The 20,670-nt window shown below is 41.9% G+C and overlaps 1 protein-coding gene and 1 non-coding gene across 3 annotated transcripts in view; both read left to right on the plus strand.

Annotated features, from left to right (window-relative positions):
* Window positions 1-20,670, plus strand: part of FBXO42 (F-box protein 42) — a 90,248-nt gene that overhangs the window by 39,258 nt on the left and 30,320 nt on the right. For both annotated transcript variants that reach the window (XM_037146083.2, XM_037146084.2), the window contains 3 exons: window positions 1,999-2,265; window positions 8,564-8,680; window positions 18,350-18,484. In XM_037146083.2, the coding sequence (XP_037001978.2) occupies window positions 2,016-2,265; window positions 8,564-8,680; window positions 18,350-18,484 (502 nt within the window). In that variant the 5' untranslated portion in view covers window positions 1,999-2,015. The remainder of the gene's footprint in view (window positions 1-1,998; window positions 2,266-8,563; window positions 8,681-18,349; window positions 18,485-20,670) is intronic.
* Window positions 4,978-5,083, plus strand: LOC119049984 (U6 spliceosomal RNA). The gene has a single exon (XR_005082646.2). It is a non-coding gene; the product is annotated as a U6 spliceosomal RNA (small nuclear RNA).

Consider the following 20,670-nt stretch of genomic DNA (forward strand, 5'->3'; position numbering starts at 1 on the left):
TGAGGTAGGAGGTTTCTGGTTCTTGCTCTTCCCAACCCCCTCACCTTTTGGAACACTTCAGATCTTTCTTGAAGCCCCAAAGTGTATTTCAGAACCACTCTTCTCTTCCTGTTATTTCTTATTTTCATCAGTGCCAGAGAAAATGCTGGAAATTTATAAGGTGGATGGCATAGTGTTTGTCTGGGCAGGTACCAGGGGATCAAGGGATCAGATGTACTAACAAAATAGATGTACTAACAAAATAATGAAATGAACTCAGATATACCTTTAAGAAAGGACTTGTTGCCTAAACATAACAAGTGTAGCTAAATAAAACTGTTAAATCCCTTCAGTGACTGCCTCAGCTTTGGAGCCAGGGTCCCCCTCTTCTCAGAGCAGCCCCCAGCTGGGGACTGGGCAGAGTAGTGACCTGAGCACCTTGTCTTTGTACCCAACACTACGGTCCTCTCACTGACAGTCCTCGCTCCTGAGCTTTCGCTGGACGAGTGTTGCCAGATCTGCGCCGTGAGCTGATAAGCTTCTCCTGCTCAATGCTCTTCTCACAAGAGTTCTCTCCTTTAAGCCTTTTTCATTCCTAGATGTATTTTAGCGTCTGCTTCCTGGAGAATCTAACCTGCGATGCACTTCCTATGTAAATTGTCCTTTCTTTCATGTTCCTCTTTTTACCGTAGGCATTGCATGAAACATCAGAGGAGTAGTATAAAGGTGTTGCTTCTGTGTGTATGTTTAACATGTACACTCTTTCTGGAAAATTTAGAGAATACGGATAGCACAAAGAAGAAATTTTAAAGTCACCCAAAATCGTTTTTTTTTTTTTAATTAATTATCTTCACTAGAGGTAACTTGATCATGGCTTGATTTGGTAAACTTTAGAGAAGTACATTAAGCATTAAGTATTCAGCTTGGTGAATTTTTCACAAACTGAACCATTCTGTGTAACTATTATCTAGTAGGAAACAACTTGACCAGCAGCCTAGGAGCCTCCCAGTGGTTGCCAAAGCACTGTCCTTACTTGTGGTAGCAAGTAATTTTGCCTAGTTTTGAATTTGATACAAGCATGGTCATGTGGATGTGCTCTCCTGATTTCCTTTTTTTTTTTTTTTTAAGATTTTATTTATCTTGGGAGGGGAAGGGGAGAAGGAGAGAAATATCAATGTATGTTTGCCTCTCATGCATCCCATGCTGGGATCTGGCCTGCAACCCAGGCATGTGCCCTGACTTGGAATCAAACCATGATCCATTGGTTCGCAGGCCCACGCTCAATCCACTGAGCTACACCAGCCAGGGCTCCGCTGATTTCTTTTGCTCAGTATTATGTTGAGACTTATCTGTGGCTCCTTGCTGTACAATGATCTGTCTGAGTGTACCACAATAGAGCTGAATGTTCTATTGTTGAGGGGCATTTGTATTATTTCCAGTTTTTCACTTCCTGGACTTATTATGATATTTTCTAGTATAAATATTGCCTTGTATTTGATGTTTTAGCTGATTAGGCCTATTCTTGGAACATTTATTACCCTTTTAAGTGAATTACCTTGTGTAAAAGCTAGAAAAATTTACTTCTAAAATCACATCCTCAGAATTTCTTACTACTTTTTGTAGCACCCAGTTATTTTTTCCTTCTAAGTTTGAGGTCTTAAGTTATGGTACTGGCCAAGGGAAGCAAATCGTTGTTCCCTTTGCTGTCTTCCAGTCTGATCTTTGAGCGAGGGAAATTGTTGGAGAACCATTTTTCTTGTTTTCTGGTTATACTAGAACTTGGCTATCATAGTTTTCAGTGGTGTGAAAAAAATAACAAGCCTGTAGCAGCTGTTTGATATTTGGAATGGGCTTGGTACTCGAGCTGTGCCTATCAAATTAAGGTGGCTCCCAACCAGTGCTGAAGAGCAGACTTCCTGTTGAGGGTCTCGAACCAGTCCTGAATGGCTTGTGCGTGTGCCCATGCTGTTTCAGAGCTCCCAGCAGTGTACACTCATGTCCATTTCTTTCCCACTGTAGCTGTCTAGTGGAATGTCATGGCCAGCTCCTCGGACAGCGAAGATGACAGTTTCATGGCGGTGGACCAAGAAGAAACTGTGCTGGAAGGGACGATGGAGCAAGATGAGGAGCCTCAGCCAGTATTAGAGGTTGAGGAGACTAGACATAACAGGTCCATGTCCGAGCTGCCGGAAGAGGTTTTGGAGTACATCCTGTCCTTTCTGTCGCCGTACCAGGAACACAAAACCGCAGCCCTTGTCTGCAAACAGTGGTACCGGCTCATCAAAGGTATTGGGGAAACTGGAGAGGCTTATGTATTTATTTAAAATTTGTTGGAATGGTTTACTTTTAAACTTTCAATTTTATTTTCTCTTTTCTTCCTTAAATTTACTGTGGTTCTAAAATTTAGTGTTAGTTAACATTGTACATTTCCCTTTTCTCTTTACCCTCGTTAGTTGTTTTTTTTTTTTAATACTTATTCATTTTTAGACAGAGGGGACAGGAAGGAGAAAGAGAGGGAGAGAAACATCAGTGTGTGGTTGCCTTTCCTATGTCCCCTACTGGGGACCTGGCCTGCAACCCAGGCATGTGCCCTGACTGGGAATCGAACCAGCTACCCTTTGCTTCACAGGCCCATGCTCAATCCACTGAGCTATACCAGCCAAGCTTTGCCCTGGTTAGTTTTTTTCTTTTTTTTTTTTAATATATTTTATTGATTATGCCATTACAGTTGTCCTATTCCCTCCCTTCATTCCCCTCCACCCTGCACACCCCTCCCCCACCATTCCCCCCTTCAGTTTATGTCCATGTGTCACAAGTTCTTTAGATTCTACATTTCCCACACTACTCTTGCCCTCCCCCTATTTTCTCCCCTCTGTCTATGCTACTTATTCTCTGTACCTTCTCCCCCCTCTCTCCACCTCCCACTCCCCTGCTGATAACCCTCCATGTGATCTCCATTTCTGTGGTTCTGTTTTTGTTCTAGTTGTTTGCTTAGTTTGCTTTTGTTTTAGGTATGGTTGTTAATAACTGTGAGTTTGCTGTCCTTTCACTGTTAATATTTTTTATCTTTTTCTTAGGTTAAGTCCCCTTAACATTTCATATAATAAGGGCTTGGTGATGATGAACTCCTTGATCTTGACCTTATCTGAGAAGCACTTTATCTGCCCTTCCATTCTAAATGAAAGCTTTGCTGGATAGAGCAATCTTGGATGTAGGTCTTTGCCTTTCATGACTTGGAATACTTCTTTCCAGCCCCTTCTTGCCTGTAAGATGTCTTTTGAGAAATCAGCTGACAGTCTGATGGGAACTCCTTTGTAGGTGACAGTCCCCTTATCTCTTGCTGCTTCTAGGATTCTCTCCTTCATTTTAATCTTGGGTAATGTAATGATGATGTGCCTTGGTGTGTTCCTTCTTGGGTCCAACTTCTTTGGGACTCTCTGAGCTTTCTGGATTTCCTGGAAGTCTGTTTCCTTTGCCAGATTGGGGAAGTTATCCTTTATTATTTGTTCACATAGGTTTTCCACTTGTTGGTCTTCCTCTTCCCCTTCTGGTACCACTGTAATTCAGATGTTGCAGTGTTTAAAGATGTCCTAGAGGTTCCTAAGCCTCTCCTCATTTTTTTGAAATCTTGTTATCTCGTTCTGTTCTGGTTGAATATTTCTTTCTTCCTTCTGGTCCACTCCCTTGATTTGAGTCCCAGTTTCCTTTCCATCACTATTGGTTTCCTGTGTGTATCTCCCTTCATTTCAATTAGTTTAACCTTCATATATTCCTCTAATTTGTGACTAAAATTAACCAACTCTGTGAGCATCCTGATCATCAGTGTTTTGAACTGTGTGTCTGAAAGCTTGGCTATCTCTTGGTCACTTAGAAGTATTGGCTCTGGGGCTTTGAGCTGTTCTTGAGCCATGTTTTGGTCAGGTCAAGTCTGTTACGTTCTAGGGGTGGAGCCTTAGGTTTTCACCAGGGCCGGGTAGGACCCAGTTGCTGGGTTGTGACTCTATGTGGGGGCGGGGTCAGAGAGGGGCAGTGGCGTTTGCTCTGATCTCTTTCAGATTTCTGTCCCCTCTGCCGCTTTCCACAAACAAATTGGTCCCTTCTGTTGCTGGTTCTCAGTTATGTGGGCTTGTGCACCCTCCAGGACCCTGTGGGTTTCTCAACAAACTCTCTGTGAGCCTGGGAGCTTTTCCCGCCACCTGGACCCCAAAAGTCTTTGCAATTGGTGCTTTCAGGCTCTAATTCTTGTCACTCAGGCCACTGCCTGCTCCTTCCCTTGGTTTATCTGCACATGAATGTGTGTCCACGGTCAGCCAGCTGCCCTGCGCCCTCACTGGGTCTGCCTGTTGCCCCCCCTAAGCCTGGGACCCGCCAACTGCCTGCTGCCTGCCCTCCTGAGCTGCTGGGTTGGTCTGGCTGATCTTTCTTGCCCGACCCTGCTCCACCACTGACTCCGCCCCTCTTACCAGTCTGAATGAATGGTTTGTTGTTGTCGGACTTCTGTATAGTTCAGTTTTCTGTGTTTTGGCTGCGTTTTTGTTACTAAAACTTTGTTGTCTTTAAACTTAGTTGTGTGGGGAGGCACAATGTTTTTACCTACGCCTCTATCTTGGCTGGAAGTCTACCCTGGTTAGTTTTATGAGCAGCTTGAAGACTATAATATTTAATCAATTTGAAATTTTTAAATGAAGGTTATTTTCTGCATATTCTTAGAGTTGATGTGGTAAATTACATTGCTCTTGAATAGGCGAAGAGGGGATAGATATAACAGTAACAGCTAACATTAATATGGCTCTTACCATTGTCAGGCACTGTTGTAACTGCTTTACAGTCCTCAGCATACTATGATAGATGCAGACACTGGGTGAGGTGCAGCTGAGTAGCTCATCCAGGTCACACAGGTAGTAAATTAAGGATCAATGGTTTACAGTCAGGCAGTCTGTCGTTAAAGCCCTTGTTCTTTGTGAGGATACCATAGTGCTTCTTAAAGTGGCTAACTGTGTGCTCCCTTTGGAAGCACATATACTAAAATTGGAACAATACAGAGAACATTAGCATGGCCCTGCATGAGAATGACACGCAAATTCATGAAGCGTTCTGTAGTTTTTAAGAAAAAGATAAATAGACTTCCACCAAGATGGAGGCATAGGTGGAAGCACTGTGCCTTCTTACATAACTAAGTTTAAAAACAACAAAGTTTTAGCAACAAAAATGCAGCCAAACCACAGAAAATTGAACTACACGGAAATCTGACAACAGTGAACCCTTCAGCCAAACCAGTAAGAGGGGCAGAGCCAGCAGCAGAGCGGGGTTGGGCAGGAAAAATACACCGGACTGACCCGGGAACACGACCCAGGTGCGCCAGCAGCTGTGGGCGGGTCCCAGGTGTGGAAAAGCGTGCAGACTCACTGAAGGCTGATTGCGGTCACACATTTGTGCGCAGATAAACCGGTGAGGAGCTAGCAGTGAGATGGACCACGCAGGCCCCAGTGGCAGGAAGCGGCAGAGGGAACTGCCATTGTCCCTCTCTGACCTCGCCCCCACACATAGTGTCACAAAACACTGACCTGGGTGGCCCTGCACTGGTGAACATCTACGGCTCCGCTTCTCATAAGTAACAGGCACAAACAGATCAAAACATGGCTCAAGAACAACTCAAAGCCCCAGAGCCGAGAAATCTAAGTGATGAAGAAATAGCCAAATTTTCAGATGCGCAGTTCAAAACACTGGTGATCAGGATGCTCACAGAACTGGTTGATTTTAGTCACAAATTAGAGGAACATATGAAGGCTAAACTAATTGAAATGAATGGAAATACACAGGAAACCAATAGTAATGGAAAGGAAACTGGGACTCAAATCAAGGGAGTGGACCAGAAGGAAGAAAGAAATATTCAACCAGAACAAAACGAGAAAACAAGATTTCAAAAAAATGAGGAGAGGCTTAGGCACCTCTAGGACATCTTTAAACATTGCAACATCTGAATTACAGTGGTACCAGAAGGGGAAGAGGAAGACCAACCAGTGGAAAACCTATGTGAACAAATAATAAAGGATAACTTCCCCAATCTGGCAAAGGAAACAGACTTCCAGGAAATCCAGAAAGCTCAGAGAGTCCCAAAGAAGTTGGACCCAAGAAGGAACACACCAAGGCACAGCATCATTACATTAGCCAAGATTAAAATGAAGGAGAGAATCCTAGAAGCAGCAAGAGATAAGGGGACTGTCACCTACAAAGGAGTTCCCATCAGACTGTCAGCTGATTTCTCAAAAGACACCTTACAGGCAAGAAGGGGCTGGAAAGAAGTATTCCAAGTCATGAAAGGCAAAGACCTACATCCAAGATTGCTCTATCCAGCAAAGCTTTCATTTAGAATGGAAGGGCAGATAAAGTGCTTCTCAGATTAGATCAAATTCAAGGCGTTCATCATCACCAAGCTCTTATTATATGAATTGTTAAGGGGACTTAACCTAAGAAAAAGATAAAAAATATTAACAGTGAAAGGACAGCAAACTCACAGTTATTAACAGCCACACCTAAAACAAAGGCAAACTAAGAGGACAGCTAGATCATGAGCAGAACCATAGAAATGGAGATCACATGGAGGATTAGCAACAGGGGAGTGGGAGAAGGAGAAGGAGGGAGAAGGTACAGAAAATAAGTAGCACAGATGGTAGGTAGAAAATAGATGGGGGTGGGCAAGAATAGTATGGGAAATGTAGAATCTAAAGAACTTGAGACATGTCATAAACTAAAGGGGGGAATGGTGGGGCAGGGGTGTGCAGGGTGGAGGGGAATGAAGGGGGGAATAGAACAACTGTAATGGCATAATTAATAAAATAAATTTTAAAAAATGTAAAAAAAAGAAAAAGATTAAAAATATGAACAGTAAAATAATAACAAACTCAAACCATGAACAACTGAACCTGAAAAAAACCAAACACAAACTAAGCAAACAACTAGAACATGAACACAATCACAGAAATGGAGATTACATTGAGGGTTATCAGCAGGAAGGGAGGTCTATGGGGAAAAAGGTATAGGAAGAAGCATAAATGGTAGGTACAAAATAGACAGGGGAAGTTAGGCATAGTATGGGAAATGGAGAAGCCAAAGAACTTATAGGTATGACCCAAGGACATGAACTAAGGTGGCGGAATGCTGGTGGGAGGGAGGTTCAGGGTGGAAGGGAGTGTAGGGGGGAAAAATAGGACAGCTATAATAGCATAACCTATAAAATATATATCTTTTGAAAAGTGGCTAATTGTGGCGAATGTGGATTTGTAAGAGCATTTACCCCATATCTCTATAAACAGCACAGTCCTTATGTTATGGATACCTGTTGCTTTTTAAAATGAGTTTCTCCCCTTTTTCCCTTCACTTTGTAATCAAAAGTTCAGCTTTAGCTAAATGTTGAGGATACTAGCTATGCTGTATTTTTTTTTTTAAGATTTATTTATTTTTAGACACGGGAAGGGAGGGAGAAAGAGAGGGAGAGAAACATCAGTGTGTGGTTGCCTCTTGTGTACCCCCAACTGGGGACCTGGCCTGCAACCCAGGTATGTACCCCGACCAAGAATTGAGCAGTCGACCCCTTGGTTCTCAGCATGTGCTCAATCCATTGAGCTATATCAGCCAGGGCTAAAAATAGACTTTATTTTTTAAAGTGTTTTTAGGTTCACAGCAAAATTGAGCAGGGTCAGAGATATTTTATACACCCCTGGCACAGCGCGCACAGCCCTCCCTCCCTATGTCAGCGTGCCCCAGCAGAGCGCTGGGTTTGTTACAGCGGATAAACCTACACTGATACATCATCAGGGCCCAAAGTCCATAGGTGGTATTAGGGTTCACATTTGGTGAACATTCTGGGTTTGGACAAAAGTATAAAGACCTGTATATGCCATTATAGTAAAAGTTATCACTTATTTTGTAAAATTTTTGTGAGTTTTTTAGTCAAACTGACATATGTCGCAGAGCAAAATTGACCCAAGTTCTCCTTTTTTTAAATAGATTTTTCTTGATTATAAATAATAGCTTAGTGATAAACAATAATCCATTGTAAACTAAATTTTATCTCCTTGTTTAAGATGGAGAATGCTTAGTTGCCATGTTCTAATGATAGATATTTACTGAGTACTTATTAAGTTCCAGGTACTGTCTTACCATACTCTCAGTCACAAAGCTACATTGCCCTCCAGCCCCTTTGCTTTATAATAACTAATACCAGTTATTGGATGGGTTGCATCATAATATAACAAAAGGGAGCGGAGTTACAGTAGGAGCTAATTTTGTAACCTTGAGCAAGTCACTTAACCTTCCTGAACCTGGAGAATGAAAGGATTGGATCTTCCAGTTTTAGAAGTATATGATTCAGTTTTCTTTTCCTGAATGAAAAAATCAAAGAAATTTGAATTTTTAGAGGTGTTTTTTTTTTTGAAGTATCTTTAGAGGTGTGGTTTTTTTTTTTTGAAGTATCTCAAAGAAATTTATGTCTTATAAAAGTGATAGGACATTTAATAAATGCAGTTTTAATAATCGGACATAAGCGAAGTGCCCAGGCTGAAGCCTTTGTTGTTTTCATCTGTAGGTGTAGCCCACCAGTGTTACCATGGTTTCATAAAGGCTGTTCAGGAAGGAAACATCCAGTGGGAGAGTCGGACGTACCCTTATCCTGGAACCCCAATCACTCAGCGGTTCTCACACAGTAAGTATGCACTGTGAAAACACAGCCCACCTTGCCTGTGTTTCCAAAAACACTTTGGAGGTATATATTTTGTCTGACTTTTTCATGAAGAGAATGTAAAATGAGGACTTATATTAATTCTACATTCAGAATGAGGGGAGAGCATGAGCCTAAAAGTACATTTGTAGGAGCTTTGGTATAATTTTATATTCTGCTTTTCACTGAGTTTTTGTGGTGTCTGCTCTCCAAAGAGGTCAGGGTTATGCTTAGACTTTTATTTATTTTAATTTTTAAAAGATATTTTATTTATTAGTTTTTAGAGAGAGAGGAAGGAAGGAAGGGAGAAAAAGAGGGAGAGAACTCCAACCGAGAACCAAACCCGCAACCCAGGCATGTGCCCTGGCGGGGAATTAGAGCAGCAAACTTTGCTTTGCGGGACAATGCCCAGCCAACTGTGCCACACTGGTCAGGGTCCTGCTTAGACTTTTAAACATCTGACATTATGTTAGAGAGAAACAAAGGAATGACATAAATAAGGGTATTTTTGAGATTTTGCTTAGGGAGTAGCCAGAGTTTAGCACTGTCTTATAATAACTCTTTATTTTAACATAGTATATGCTCAGCAAAGACTAAATTTGACTGGAGTCACACAAAATTTCTGAATGTGAAAGTTATTGAATATAAAACACAAATTTAAGTGGTAAAATTATAAGTAAATAAAATGTCTGACAAGTAGACATAATTTAGAGGGTTTTTTTTTCTTTTTAAGATTTTATTTATTTATCTTTAGAGGGGAAGGAGAGAGGGAGAGAAACATCAATGTATGGTTGCCTTTCATGCATCCCCTGCTGGGAACTGGCCTGCAGGGAACCAGCCTGCAACCCAGGCATGTGCCCTGACTGGGAATCGAACTGCAATCCTCTGGCTTGCAGACCTGTGTTTAATCCACTGAGCTACACCAGCCAGGGCTAATTTAGAGGTTTAAAATTATTCTAGAATTAACTCTTCATTTTAATTGACTTTTGTAGTCACATTTTATTCTGTTGTGATTCATATTTCTTCATCAAAGTGAAATTGAAATGTAGTATATCTTAGGTCAGTAGAGGTGTATTTATTAATGGTTCTGCAAAAAGAGAGCTCACTGAGGAGAGGATTGCTTCTTATAATTACTGCTCATAATTACTGCTTTTTCTAAACATTTATTTGGCAAACCTATTTTTAATTTTTTAAAGATTATTTGTAGAGAGAGGGGAAGAGAGGGAGAGAAACATCAGTGTGCGGTTGCCCCTCATGCGCCCCCCTACAGAGGACCTGGCCCACAACCCAGGCCTGTGCCCTGACTGGGAATGCAGGGCGGCGCTCAGGGCCCTGTTTTAATTTGATTACTTCCCTGTTCAGAAACCTTCCGTGCCTGTCCGTTGCTTACAGGTTAAAAGCTAAACTTGGTCTTATATTCAGAGCCCTCTGTAATTTGACCTGTGTCTACTTTTAATCACTTCACCTCCCAGTCTTTTTCAAAAGCTCTTCTCTTTCAAGCTATCACTTCGCTGTACTTGTTTCTTCCTCCCCAAGGAGCTGGGTTTCTCAGGGAGGAATATTATTCCCCACTTCCTCATCAGCGAGTGTTCCTGCCCACTTAGCAGAAGCTTGCCTCTCCTTGAAGACTCCTGGAAGTTCCAGCTCCTTCATGAAAACCTTTTCCCAGCTCCCTAGCCCACAGGAAATATTTGTCTGTTCTGAGTTATGTTGTTGCCTGAAACTCTGATTTGGCATTTAACTCACTGTCTTTCATTGTTAGCTTAAATGTATGTGTGTTTTTTTAATACCTTTATTTATTTTTAGACAGAGGGGATGGGAAGGAGAAAGAATGGGAGAGAAACATCAATGTGTGGTTGCCTTTCATGTGTCCCTTACTGGGGACCTGGCCTGCAACCCAGGCAATGTGCCCTGACTGGGAATCGAACCAGCAACCCTTTGCCTCACAGGCCTGTGCTCAATCCACTGAGCTACACCAGCCAGGGCTGTGTCTTCTTTTTTTTTTTTTTAACTATATTTTGAAGTCTTGAGGGGAAAGAGAGGATATTAGTTATCCATGTTTCATTAAAAATACCCCAAAACTTGGCAGTCTGAAACATTTATTATCTCATGGAGTTCTGAAGTCAGGAAACTGGGAGACGCCTAACTGGGAGGTTCTGGCCCTGGGTCCCCCAAAGCTGCATTCAGCTCTGCTGATGGCCCCTGGGTCCCCCAAAGGCTTGACGGGGGCATGGGGTCTACTTCAGAGCTCGCTCAGGGGGCTGCGGACCAGGAGAGGAGCTCCCCACAAACACGGGCTTCACAGAGCTGCTCACCCCGGGCAGCCGGCTCCCCACACCAGCACAGAAAATGTGGTGTCTTTTACAGCCTAATCTCTGAGGTGAATGCCATCTTTTCTGCTACGTTCTGTTGGGCACACTGTGGCTGACCACAGGAATAAACACTGGGAAGTGAGGGTCGTTGGAGGCCATCTTGGAAGCTGGCTACTGATCACGCGTTGTACTCTGTATGCGGAAGACAGTTCAGTGAAAAATTATAATTCATTATTATGTTTGGTATCTAAACAGATCAAAGGAATAGGCCAAACTAATGCTGTGTTCTTAGTTTTCTCAAGGAGCTATTTTCGCTTGTGGTATTGTGCACCCCCTAGAGCAGGGGTGTCAGACTCATTTTAACCGGGGGCCACACCAGCCTCGCCGTTGCCTTCAAAGGGCTGAATGTAATTTTAGGACTGTATGTAACTACTCCTTACCTAGGGGTAAGGAGCTCCTACTGCTGCCACCGGCTAGAAACAAGGTGCGCGGCTGGATGAAAGAGGTGGGGGGCTGATTCAGCCCTCGGGCCTTTTATTTGCCACCTGTGCGCTACAGCGATGACTCTCAAAGGGTGATTTCTGGACCTCTGGGAAGGAGGTTGTCTTTGAGACCCTTTGGGGATCTGTGAAGTCAGAACTGGCCTTGTCTCTTTTCACCTGTGAGTGTGTGGCCGTAAAGAGCACCGTGATCCCTGGAAGAGCACCGTGATCCCTGGAATCGTTGAAGGCCCCACCTTGATTGTGCGTAGGCTGCAGCACTTTGACCCAGCATCGCTTCTGCACTATTAGTGCCCATATCCACACAGTGAAAAGGGTGGTTAACTGTTTCTACTCACTTCCCTCCTCCTCTTATTATTATTATTGTTTAAATAGTTTCGAAAGGGTTTTGAATGTTTTCAGGAGCCCACAGACCACACTTAGGCAATACTACAACAGACAGTAAAATGAGTCCTTGCTAAGAATATTTAATGCAATTATGGAAGGATCCACCTTAGGTCATTGTTGCGGGAGGAATAATGTCAGTTACCCACAAATTGGAATAAGAGGTGGAAACAAGGTTTCTAAAGTCTAAAGATGTTTTTTTTTTTAGATTAAAAAAAAATTTTAGAACTATGAGGGGAATCGAATGAATCTGGGTAAAATAAAAACCACAGTAGGAAGTATTCAGACGTGAAAAATTATCATAGTAAAAGTGCAGCTTTCTGATGAGAGAGGGAAAATGTGTTTTTAATCATCACCTTAGGATTTTTTTTTTTTTTTGAGAGAAGAGTGGGGAGAGAGACAGTGATGTGAGAGAAAAATATCAGTTGGTTGCCTTCTTACACGCACCCGACTTGGGATGGAACCTGCAACCTTTGGTGTACAGAATGATGTTCCAACTAACTGAGCCACCTGGCCAGGGCTAACTAGCTTTTGAAAAAGTATTATCGCAAAATGGAGGCAGTTGTTTGGGGTAGAAATGGAAAGAAATAGTAGAGTTGGTAAGCTCCCAGAAGTTCAGAGATTGGTAGGTTTTGATACTTGTTTTTACTTAAAATTTTTTTCTTTACTTCAAATCTGAGAACAGGTGCCATAGATTTTTAAGAGGTTCCTCTGTGTCTTACTCTCTCTTTTGGCCTGTTGCTCATGTTTTTTTCCATCTGTCTCCTCATGCTGTCTAACTGGCAAACTGATGAGGACTAAGAGAAATAGCAGTTTTCAAAAGAGGTTGAAAACAAGGAATTCCTTGAATTTCTTTCCTTAGTTTCTACTTCTTCCAACCCTGTATTTATCCCTTGAGCTTGACTTTATTTCTTATCCTTGGTTCATGTTGAGCTCAAGATCCACATTTCCAATTCTTTGCTTCTGTTGCCACAGAGATACAGATGTTTCATATTAGTCAGCTACAAGCAGAATTCAGTAGTACCTCCCAAATCTCTCCCTCTCCCTGATATAGTTAATGGCATTATTATGCTTCCAATTATACAAGCTTGAAATCTTGGATTCATACTTAATACCTCTCTTTTCCACAACAGAAGTCAGATCCTGGTGACTTTTTTCCTGTCTCAGCATTCTCTCTCATATACTTCTATTTTTCCCCCACTACTCCCCCAGTAATGCTGCACACATATGATCTAATCATTCCATCTTTCCAAAGTCTTATCTAAATAGCCTTCTTGCTTTTCCTCTCTCTTCATTTGAAGCTGTATGAGACACTGTTGGCGGTCGTCTGTAAAACAGGGGACAGTGCTACCTCCTAGGGCATTTGGGAATGTGTGAAGTCCATCGTCTTGACTGGACAGCATTACAAGCATTTAGTAGGCAAGGACCAGGGGTTCTAAATGTCTTGCAGTGAATGGGATGATCCTACACACAAAGAATTAGCCTGCCCAGAATGACAGGCGCTCCTTTCAGTCAACACTGCACATCTGAAACCAGCCTAAAACGAGCCTCGTCATTCCTCTGCCAAAACTCCTCAGCCTGTCTGTACTACGTGGAGAAGTTTCCACTCCACCTGGCTTCCGATGCCCTAGCTTACCTTTTCAGTCTAACTCACTGTTGTATCCTTACACAGTCAGACTCCATGGGCACAAGACTCCTTGTTATGTCTTAAACTTCCCGCCCTCACAGCTTTTCTTGGATGCCCTGATTTCATCCACCCTTTCCTGTTTGTTCCTTCTCTGTCCTCAGGCTTGTTTGCCCTTATTAATTGACTGACAATGTCCTATTTTCTAAAACTCGTCTTATAAACAAAGCCAAAAGCCACTTTCTTCAAAAACTACTCTCAAATTTCCCCCCACGGAGATTAAGTTCTTTTCTCCCTCTGCTTGTACTCCCCTAATGCACTCTTCATCCCTTCCTCTCACGGTTTATAACCATAGTTATAAACTTACTGTCTCTTACCATAGTTCCCCCTATACAAGAGGCTGCGTGCAAGAGAACTTTAGACTTGGAAAGCACTTTCATTGGCTCCTCTAATCCACAGTTTTCATCTATAAAATGTGAATGAAAATTCTTGTGCCACAGAGTTGCTAGGAAATTGAAGAAGCACTTGTTAAAAAAAAGGGGGGGGGGTTTAAATTGCAAAATGATAGGATAATGATGATGATGATCCTCCACAAAATAATTGTCTACTTGAGGACAGATAGGTTCTGTGTCTTACCTGTGCACCTTTCACAATACCTGGATCATAATTCATAATCTATTAAATAATGTGGAATTAAATATAACAAAGATATGAGCAGTACAGCTTCTTTCCTAAGTGTTTTTTTAAAAAGTTCTGGGCCCTGGTTGGTGTAGCTCAGTGGATTGAGCGCAGGCCTGCGAACCAGAGGATTGGGGTTCGATTCCCAGTCAGGGCACATGCCTGTGTTGCAGGCCAGTTCCCGGCAGGGAACCATACATTGATATTCTCTCCCTCTCTCCTTCCCTTCCCCTCTAAAGATAAATAAATAAAAATTTTTTAAAAGTTCTGGGTCAAAAAAGGCAGGGGAAGTAAATGAAACCAGTTCTCCTGGGTTTTTAGTGAGTACATGTACGATGATGCCCTTTTCAGATCGATGTAGTGGTCTGTTGGGTTCCCAGCGTCATGCTTTGAAAGGTTTTAGTGTTTCGGCTCCAAACACAGGTCGTTCCACATACGCATTGCTAATCGTGTTCCTGCAACAGCAAGCAGGTCCAGACTGGGTGGCCAACCGTGCTCGTTCCATAGTTATGTAATTACAGGCCTTAGCAAATGTGTCCCGGCTTGTAGGCGGGAGACACAGGACAGCAGAGTCTGTGTAAACATGGGATCAATGCCTCAGGGCCTTTCCCTGGAGACATTTGGGGAAGCAGAAGAGAATTTAACACCTGAAAGTGCAAAAAAGTTAGAGTGGACATTTATTGAGTGATTATTACCAGGCACCAGGGAAAATGGGAAACAGCTGGAATACCTTGCATTTAAGAGGGTTGCAGTATAGGAGGGAAGTATCTGGAATGCTGAAGAACTGTCCACTTGCTGCGTGTGTAATCAGGAATGTTTGACTCGCATTTGGGTAGGGATTGTTAGACACTCACTTGAGGTATGTGTCTTGCAATAATTGTTCATGGAGCCATCAAACCCGTTTCCGAAGATTGAGGAGATTTAGCAGTTGGATAAATGTTCTTAGTGTTATTTCTTAGCAGGTTATTCATACTGTATTATGAACTGTAACTTTTGTATGGCACATTCCAATGGTCTGAAAGGAAAATATTCTCTTTGGGTGGAGAACTTTGGTAAAAGGGAAATGACTACTTGAATACTGGTATTTGTGTAAATTCTTAATTTTTTCTAAAAGGCCCATTGAAGTAGTCTGGTTCCCCCACTCCCACTCAGAACAACATGTAGGTATCTAAAATAAAAATAGACAATAAACAAAGTTCACTAGGATGTCTAAAATATTTGAATGTATTATCGATGGCAGTTTTCTCATTCCATTATATCTGAGTTCTAAACTTAGCTGACTAAATTGACTCCCTTCCTCTCCAAGCTTTGTTGATAATTGACTGCTGGACATTGAAAATACTGTGTGAAACTTGTCGTCGTTTTGGCCCTATTATCTTTGTATAGTTTGGGTTGTGCCTTCCTCTCCAGAAACCTTTGTTTGCTCAAAGAGAAGCAGGAAGATGCCAATTGCCTTATTTTAGTATAGGATTAAAATACATGTGGTTAAGAACCTCATGGGGCCCAGCGGCTGGCTGAGTTTTCAATCCAAATAGAGAAGAAGAATGTTTGCTACTACCTCTTTGATAAATAAAGGCATCGTGCTCCTTTGCTACACAAAGGAAGCAGCTGCTGAGAGTTGATCTTTGAGGAATGGTGAGACATAAATGAGCCCTCACTCTTAGATAGCACGGCATGAGTTTGCCTTACTAAACATTGTTATAAAGGACACAAATTAAGGTTTCAGAAGCCATGGGACATTGCCAGTTTCTGTTCTGGAGGTATGGATTACCAAGAGGAAAAGAATATTCTTTATGTTTGGCACCAGTTGGTTCAGTTCAAAACTTTCCCATTTGTTGGAATAGCTAGTTCAAGAAAAGTATGAGAGCCCTGGCCGGTGTCGCTCAATAAGTTGTAATGTCATCCCATAAAACTGAAAGGTCGCTGGTTTGATCCCCCTTCAGGGCACACCAGGTTGCTTGTTTGGTCACCATTTGGCTTCAAGCAGGAGGCAACAGATTGATGTTTCTCTCCCTTTCTCTCTCCCTCCCTTACCCCCTCTCTAAAGTCAATGGGCATGTGCTCGGGTGAGGCTTAAAAAGAAAGGAAGAAATGTATGAGAAGGCTGAACATATCTGAAGCGTAGCTCTTCAGTGGAGCTTAAAATATGGTACCATTAGTTATCCGTGTTGTGTACCTAATGTCATCTAATTTGATCCTTTGTTATTTGTAATTTTTAACAAATCTGAGACATGAGCAATGTAATTCCATAGGATTTTACTTCTTAATAGACTTTTTTGTTGGGATATGGATTAAAACGCTGATTTAGAGGTTATTTTCAAAGGCAAAGACAGTCAGTGGAAGGTTTAAGATCATTTAAATCTTTATATGCCATTGTAGTGGGTTTGAATTCTGGGAGTATATTAACTATTTTGCAGGTGTGAGTTTATTGATGATTAGATGGTATTTCATTTCTTCACATCTCTAGTCTCTTTAATTTCTTTGTGAATTTGAGAAGTCTGCAGCTCCATTGTTACACAGTGTCAGAGGTCTGATGATTTGGATGTACTTCTTCCAGTGACTGAAATTACTGGGTGTAAGTGACTAAACACACTGCTTTTATTGGTCCTTAACTCACCTGGTTTTCTGACTTGGCCTTCCTAGTGTGGAGATTTCTTAAAGTGCCTGTTGAGGGGGCTCAGTTATTAAAAAATAAAAGGGAAAGTTATTCCCAGAGCTAGTACATATCACAGGGGTCATATAGCAGTGGCATTTCCCTTTTTCTAAACTTAAATAAGTGGTGCCAGTTTTCAGAATAGATCTTAAAATCAGTGATGTGCCAAATCGAACAAGATCAGCAAATACGCTAAATGATCACTGGAACGCTGCACTAGTGGGTTGAGTCTCTGACTTTCTTTTCACTTTCCCCTTCCATGTATGTGACCCTTAACTGTTCAAGCTTAGTTTCACATGAACTTTGCGAGGTCTTTTTCCCACTGGTATACATGGAGTGAATAGAAAGAGAAGCTTTTCTCTGCCTTTCTCCTGAGATCCAGGATGCTAAATGCAGAAAATGTGGTCATCTTTTCCAAAAGATAGAGGCTAAATGAGATCTCAAGTGAGAAGCAAGGTGGCAGAGCTTAGCTCTCAAGTCTCTCGTCTAGACTCTGGCTCTGATCTTTCTAGTTGTAGAGGAACCACCCTCTCACAACCATTGCCTCTTCAGAATGATGCCATTGGTGAGGTGTATATAATCAACTTAATAAAAAGGCTCTTCTCAGAGACCTTGTTGCTTTTTAAATGTTACTTACTGCATTGTTTTTCTGTTTAGCCTGCCTTGGTGGCTTCTGGTTATACCTAGGGGCTTTCATGCTTTTTCTCTCGATTGCTTGGGACCACACTGCTTCTGAGATCCCTGCTTGAGATCCCTGCACTACATTGGTTTTCATGTGTGCTTATTTCATGGCGTTGGTTAAAATTGTTTTCCTTCATTCTCCTTCATGTAAAGCCTTGTTTATTGGTTTGTGCTTTGGGTTTCATGTGAAAGCAAAACCAGTAAGAGGACTGGAGGAGAGAAATGGGAGGACAGTACATCTGTCTGCGCTGACTCTCCTTCCCTAACCCTGTGCAGATTTAGATAAGTATGCAGCTGTGCTGAAGTGTCACTCATTGAGTGCCCTTAATGTGAATTTGTGTGTGCTCTGCTAGAATTATACTGTCTTATTTTTTTAAGATCTTTTATTTATTTATTTTAGAGAGAGAGGACGGGAGAAAGAGGGAAACATTAGTGTGTGGTTGCCTCCTCAACCCAGGCATATGCCCTGACTAGGACTTGAACTGGCTACCCTTTGGTTTGCAGGCTGGCACTCAATGCACTGTGATTGAGCTGGTACTCAATCACACCAGCCGGGGCTGTACTGTCTTATTTAATGACATTATCACTTTGCTTAATGTGCTCAGAAATAACCTTTTCTTTGCTTTTTTCCGGGTCTTATTTTAAAGGTTAGTGTGATGCTGACCAATCTGAAGACAACAGGTTGGTTATAGAAAATTGGTACCTGGTAAGAGTTGTGAAATATGTGAAATAATTGATCTTTGAAAGATATGGGCTATTGTTAAGGTATTAAATGGACTTCAGAATTAAACATCAGTTATTTATTTATTGTTCTCTTTGTAGGTGCATGCTATTATGATGCTAATCAGTCTATGTATGTGTTTGGAGGCTGTACCCAAAGCAGCTGCAATGCTGCTTTCAATGACCTCTGGCGACTTGACCTGAATAGCAAAGAATGGATTCGACCTTTGGCTTCAGGTAAGAGATAAGTTGCTCATCTTTGCTTTCTTAACATGTAACTACCTTTGCATGGAAACTACTGAATCGTTTTTGGTGTTAGTCTCAAGAACAGGTTAATGGGCCCGCGAGTTCTTTGTCAGATATGCTGTGAAAGTGCTAAGAGTACTATGCTTGTATAAGGTCTTTGAATTAAAAAAAATTTTATACTTTATCATTAGCAGTTGTGCCTTGACAAAATTGCTATATACTACTGTGTGAATTCATTTGCGTGGTTTTCTCAAATACTTATACAGGTATGATATGCTCTTTGGTATGAAATTGAAGTAAGAGCAGAAACACAGAGTCGTGAGAACGGGAGTTGACTGACAGAAGCTATTGTCCCAGGGCTAAGATCTCTGAATATCTTTCATTGTTGCCAGCTGAGATATTTGGGGAGTGTATGGAACATGCCTCTGCCGGTTACTCTCAACCACACAGGAGTGTGGGAAGATTCCACAGTAGGTGCATTCCTGCACCGACCCACTGTGCCAAAATTCTGGCAGAAAGAAATGAGACAAATTTCCCCTTTTTTGACCTAAACTTTCTTGGGGTAAAAAAATAAAATAAAAACAATTGTTTTTGCACTCATGAGGTGGGGCAGTTTGAAAAGGCACAGTTATAAGATTTGAGAGGCTGGCGTGAGAAAGAAGTAGAGTCCACTGAGTATGAAATATTCTGCTAGATTTGCTGGCAGGCTTTTCCCAGACAGTCTTCATTTGGCTTTCCAGGGTTTGTTTGATTGATTGATTGATTGATTGATTGATTGATTGATTTATCACTCTAGGACTAGGGCAACTTGGGTTTTCCTTGTGCAGATTCCCTATCTATTTTGGTCTTAATTTACTACTTTGATTATTAAATGGGAGGCAACCTGGTGTATTAGAAAGGGCACTGGGCTGAGTAAGAAGACATGAGTTTTATTTGTTGGCATAATCACCAGTTCTCTATGTCACTATGAACAAGTTACTGCATCTCTCTGAGAGACATATGGTGTAGGACTAGATGATTCTAGTTTTAAATGGATTGGGAAGGCTAGTTTATCTTTCTCTTTTGTTGTATAACAACTGCTATGAGTGTCTAGGCCAGGGGCTTAAAACCCTTTTATGAGAAGCTGCTATATGTTGCTTCCCCAAAGCTGTGAACTTCTGTTCCTTCCTCCTGCAATAGGCAAAGAGAGGAGGGAGTAGCACAGTGACAGTGGAGGACACTCCTAGGTGGGACTCAATTTTATACAGATGAAGCTCTTTAAAGTATTGGAAGCTTCCAGCCAAGATGGAGGCATAGATATGCTTTACTTCCTCACATAACCAAAAGAAGGATAACAGCCAATTTAAAATAAAAAACCAGCCAGAACTGCCAGAAAATGGAACTGTATAGAAGTCCGACAACCAAGAAGTTAAAGAAGAAACATTGATGCCGACTGGTAGGAGGAGGGAAGGCAGACAGCCAGGACAGACCAGGAGGAACAACTGGGGAGTGAGACAGACCACACAACCCAGTGTTCCAGCACGGGGAAAATAAAGCCTCAAAACTTCTGACTGTAAAAATCTTTGGGCATTGTGGGGGCAGGAAAAACTCCCAGTCTCACAGAGGAGTCCACTGGAGGGGTCCACAGGATCCTAGAACAGATACAAACCCACCTCAATGGGAATCAGCACCAGAAGGATGCAGTTTGCTTGTGGGTAGGGGGAGAAGTGACAAAGGGAGCAAAGCTGGGCAAGCGGCATTGTTCCCTCTGACCTCTCCCCCACATACAGCATCACAATGCAGTGACGTGGGTTGCCCCGCCCTGGCGAATGTCTAAAGCTCAGCCACTTACAATGTAACAGATGCAGTGGGACAAAGAAATGTGGCCCAAATGAAAGAACATATCAAAACTCCAGAACGAGGAGATAGATAGCCTATCAGATTCGGGGTTCAAAAAACTGGTAATCAGGATGCTCACAGAAATGATTGCGTATAGTCGCAAAATAAAGAAGTGAAGGCTATACAAAATGAAATAAAGAAAAACATACAGGGAACTAACAGTGAAGGGAAGGAAACCAGGATTCAATCAGTGATTTGGAACAGAAGGAAGAAATAAACATTCAACAGGAAAAGAATGAAGCAACAATTAAAAAAAAAATGAAGAGGCTCTCAGGAACCTCTGGAACAACTTTAAATAT

This window comes from Artibeus jamaicensis, unplaced genomic scaffold (genome assembly GCF_021234435.1).
Source record: "Artibeus jamaicensis isolate MK-2021 breed Jamaican fruit bat unplaced genomic scaffold, CSHL_Jam_final scaffold_847, whole genome shotgun sequence".
Classification (NCBI taxonomy): Eukaryota; Metazoa; Chordata; class Mammalia; order Chiroptera; family Phyllostomidae; genus Artibeus; species Artibeus jamaicensis.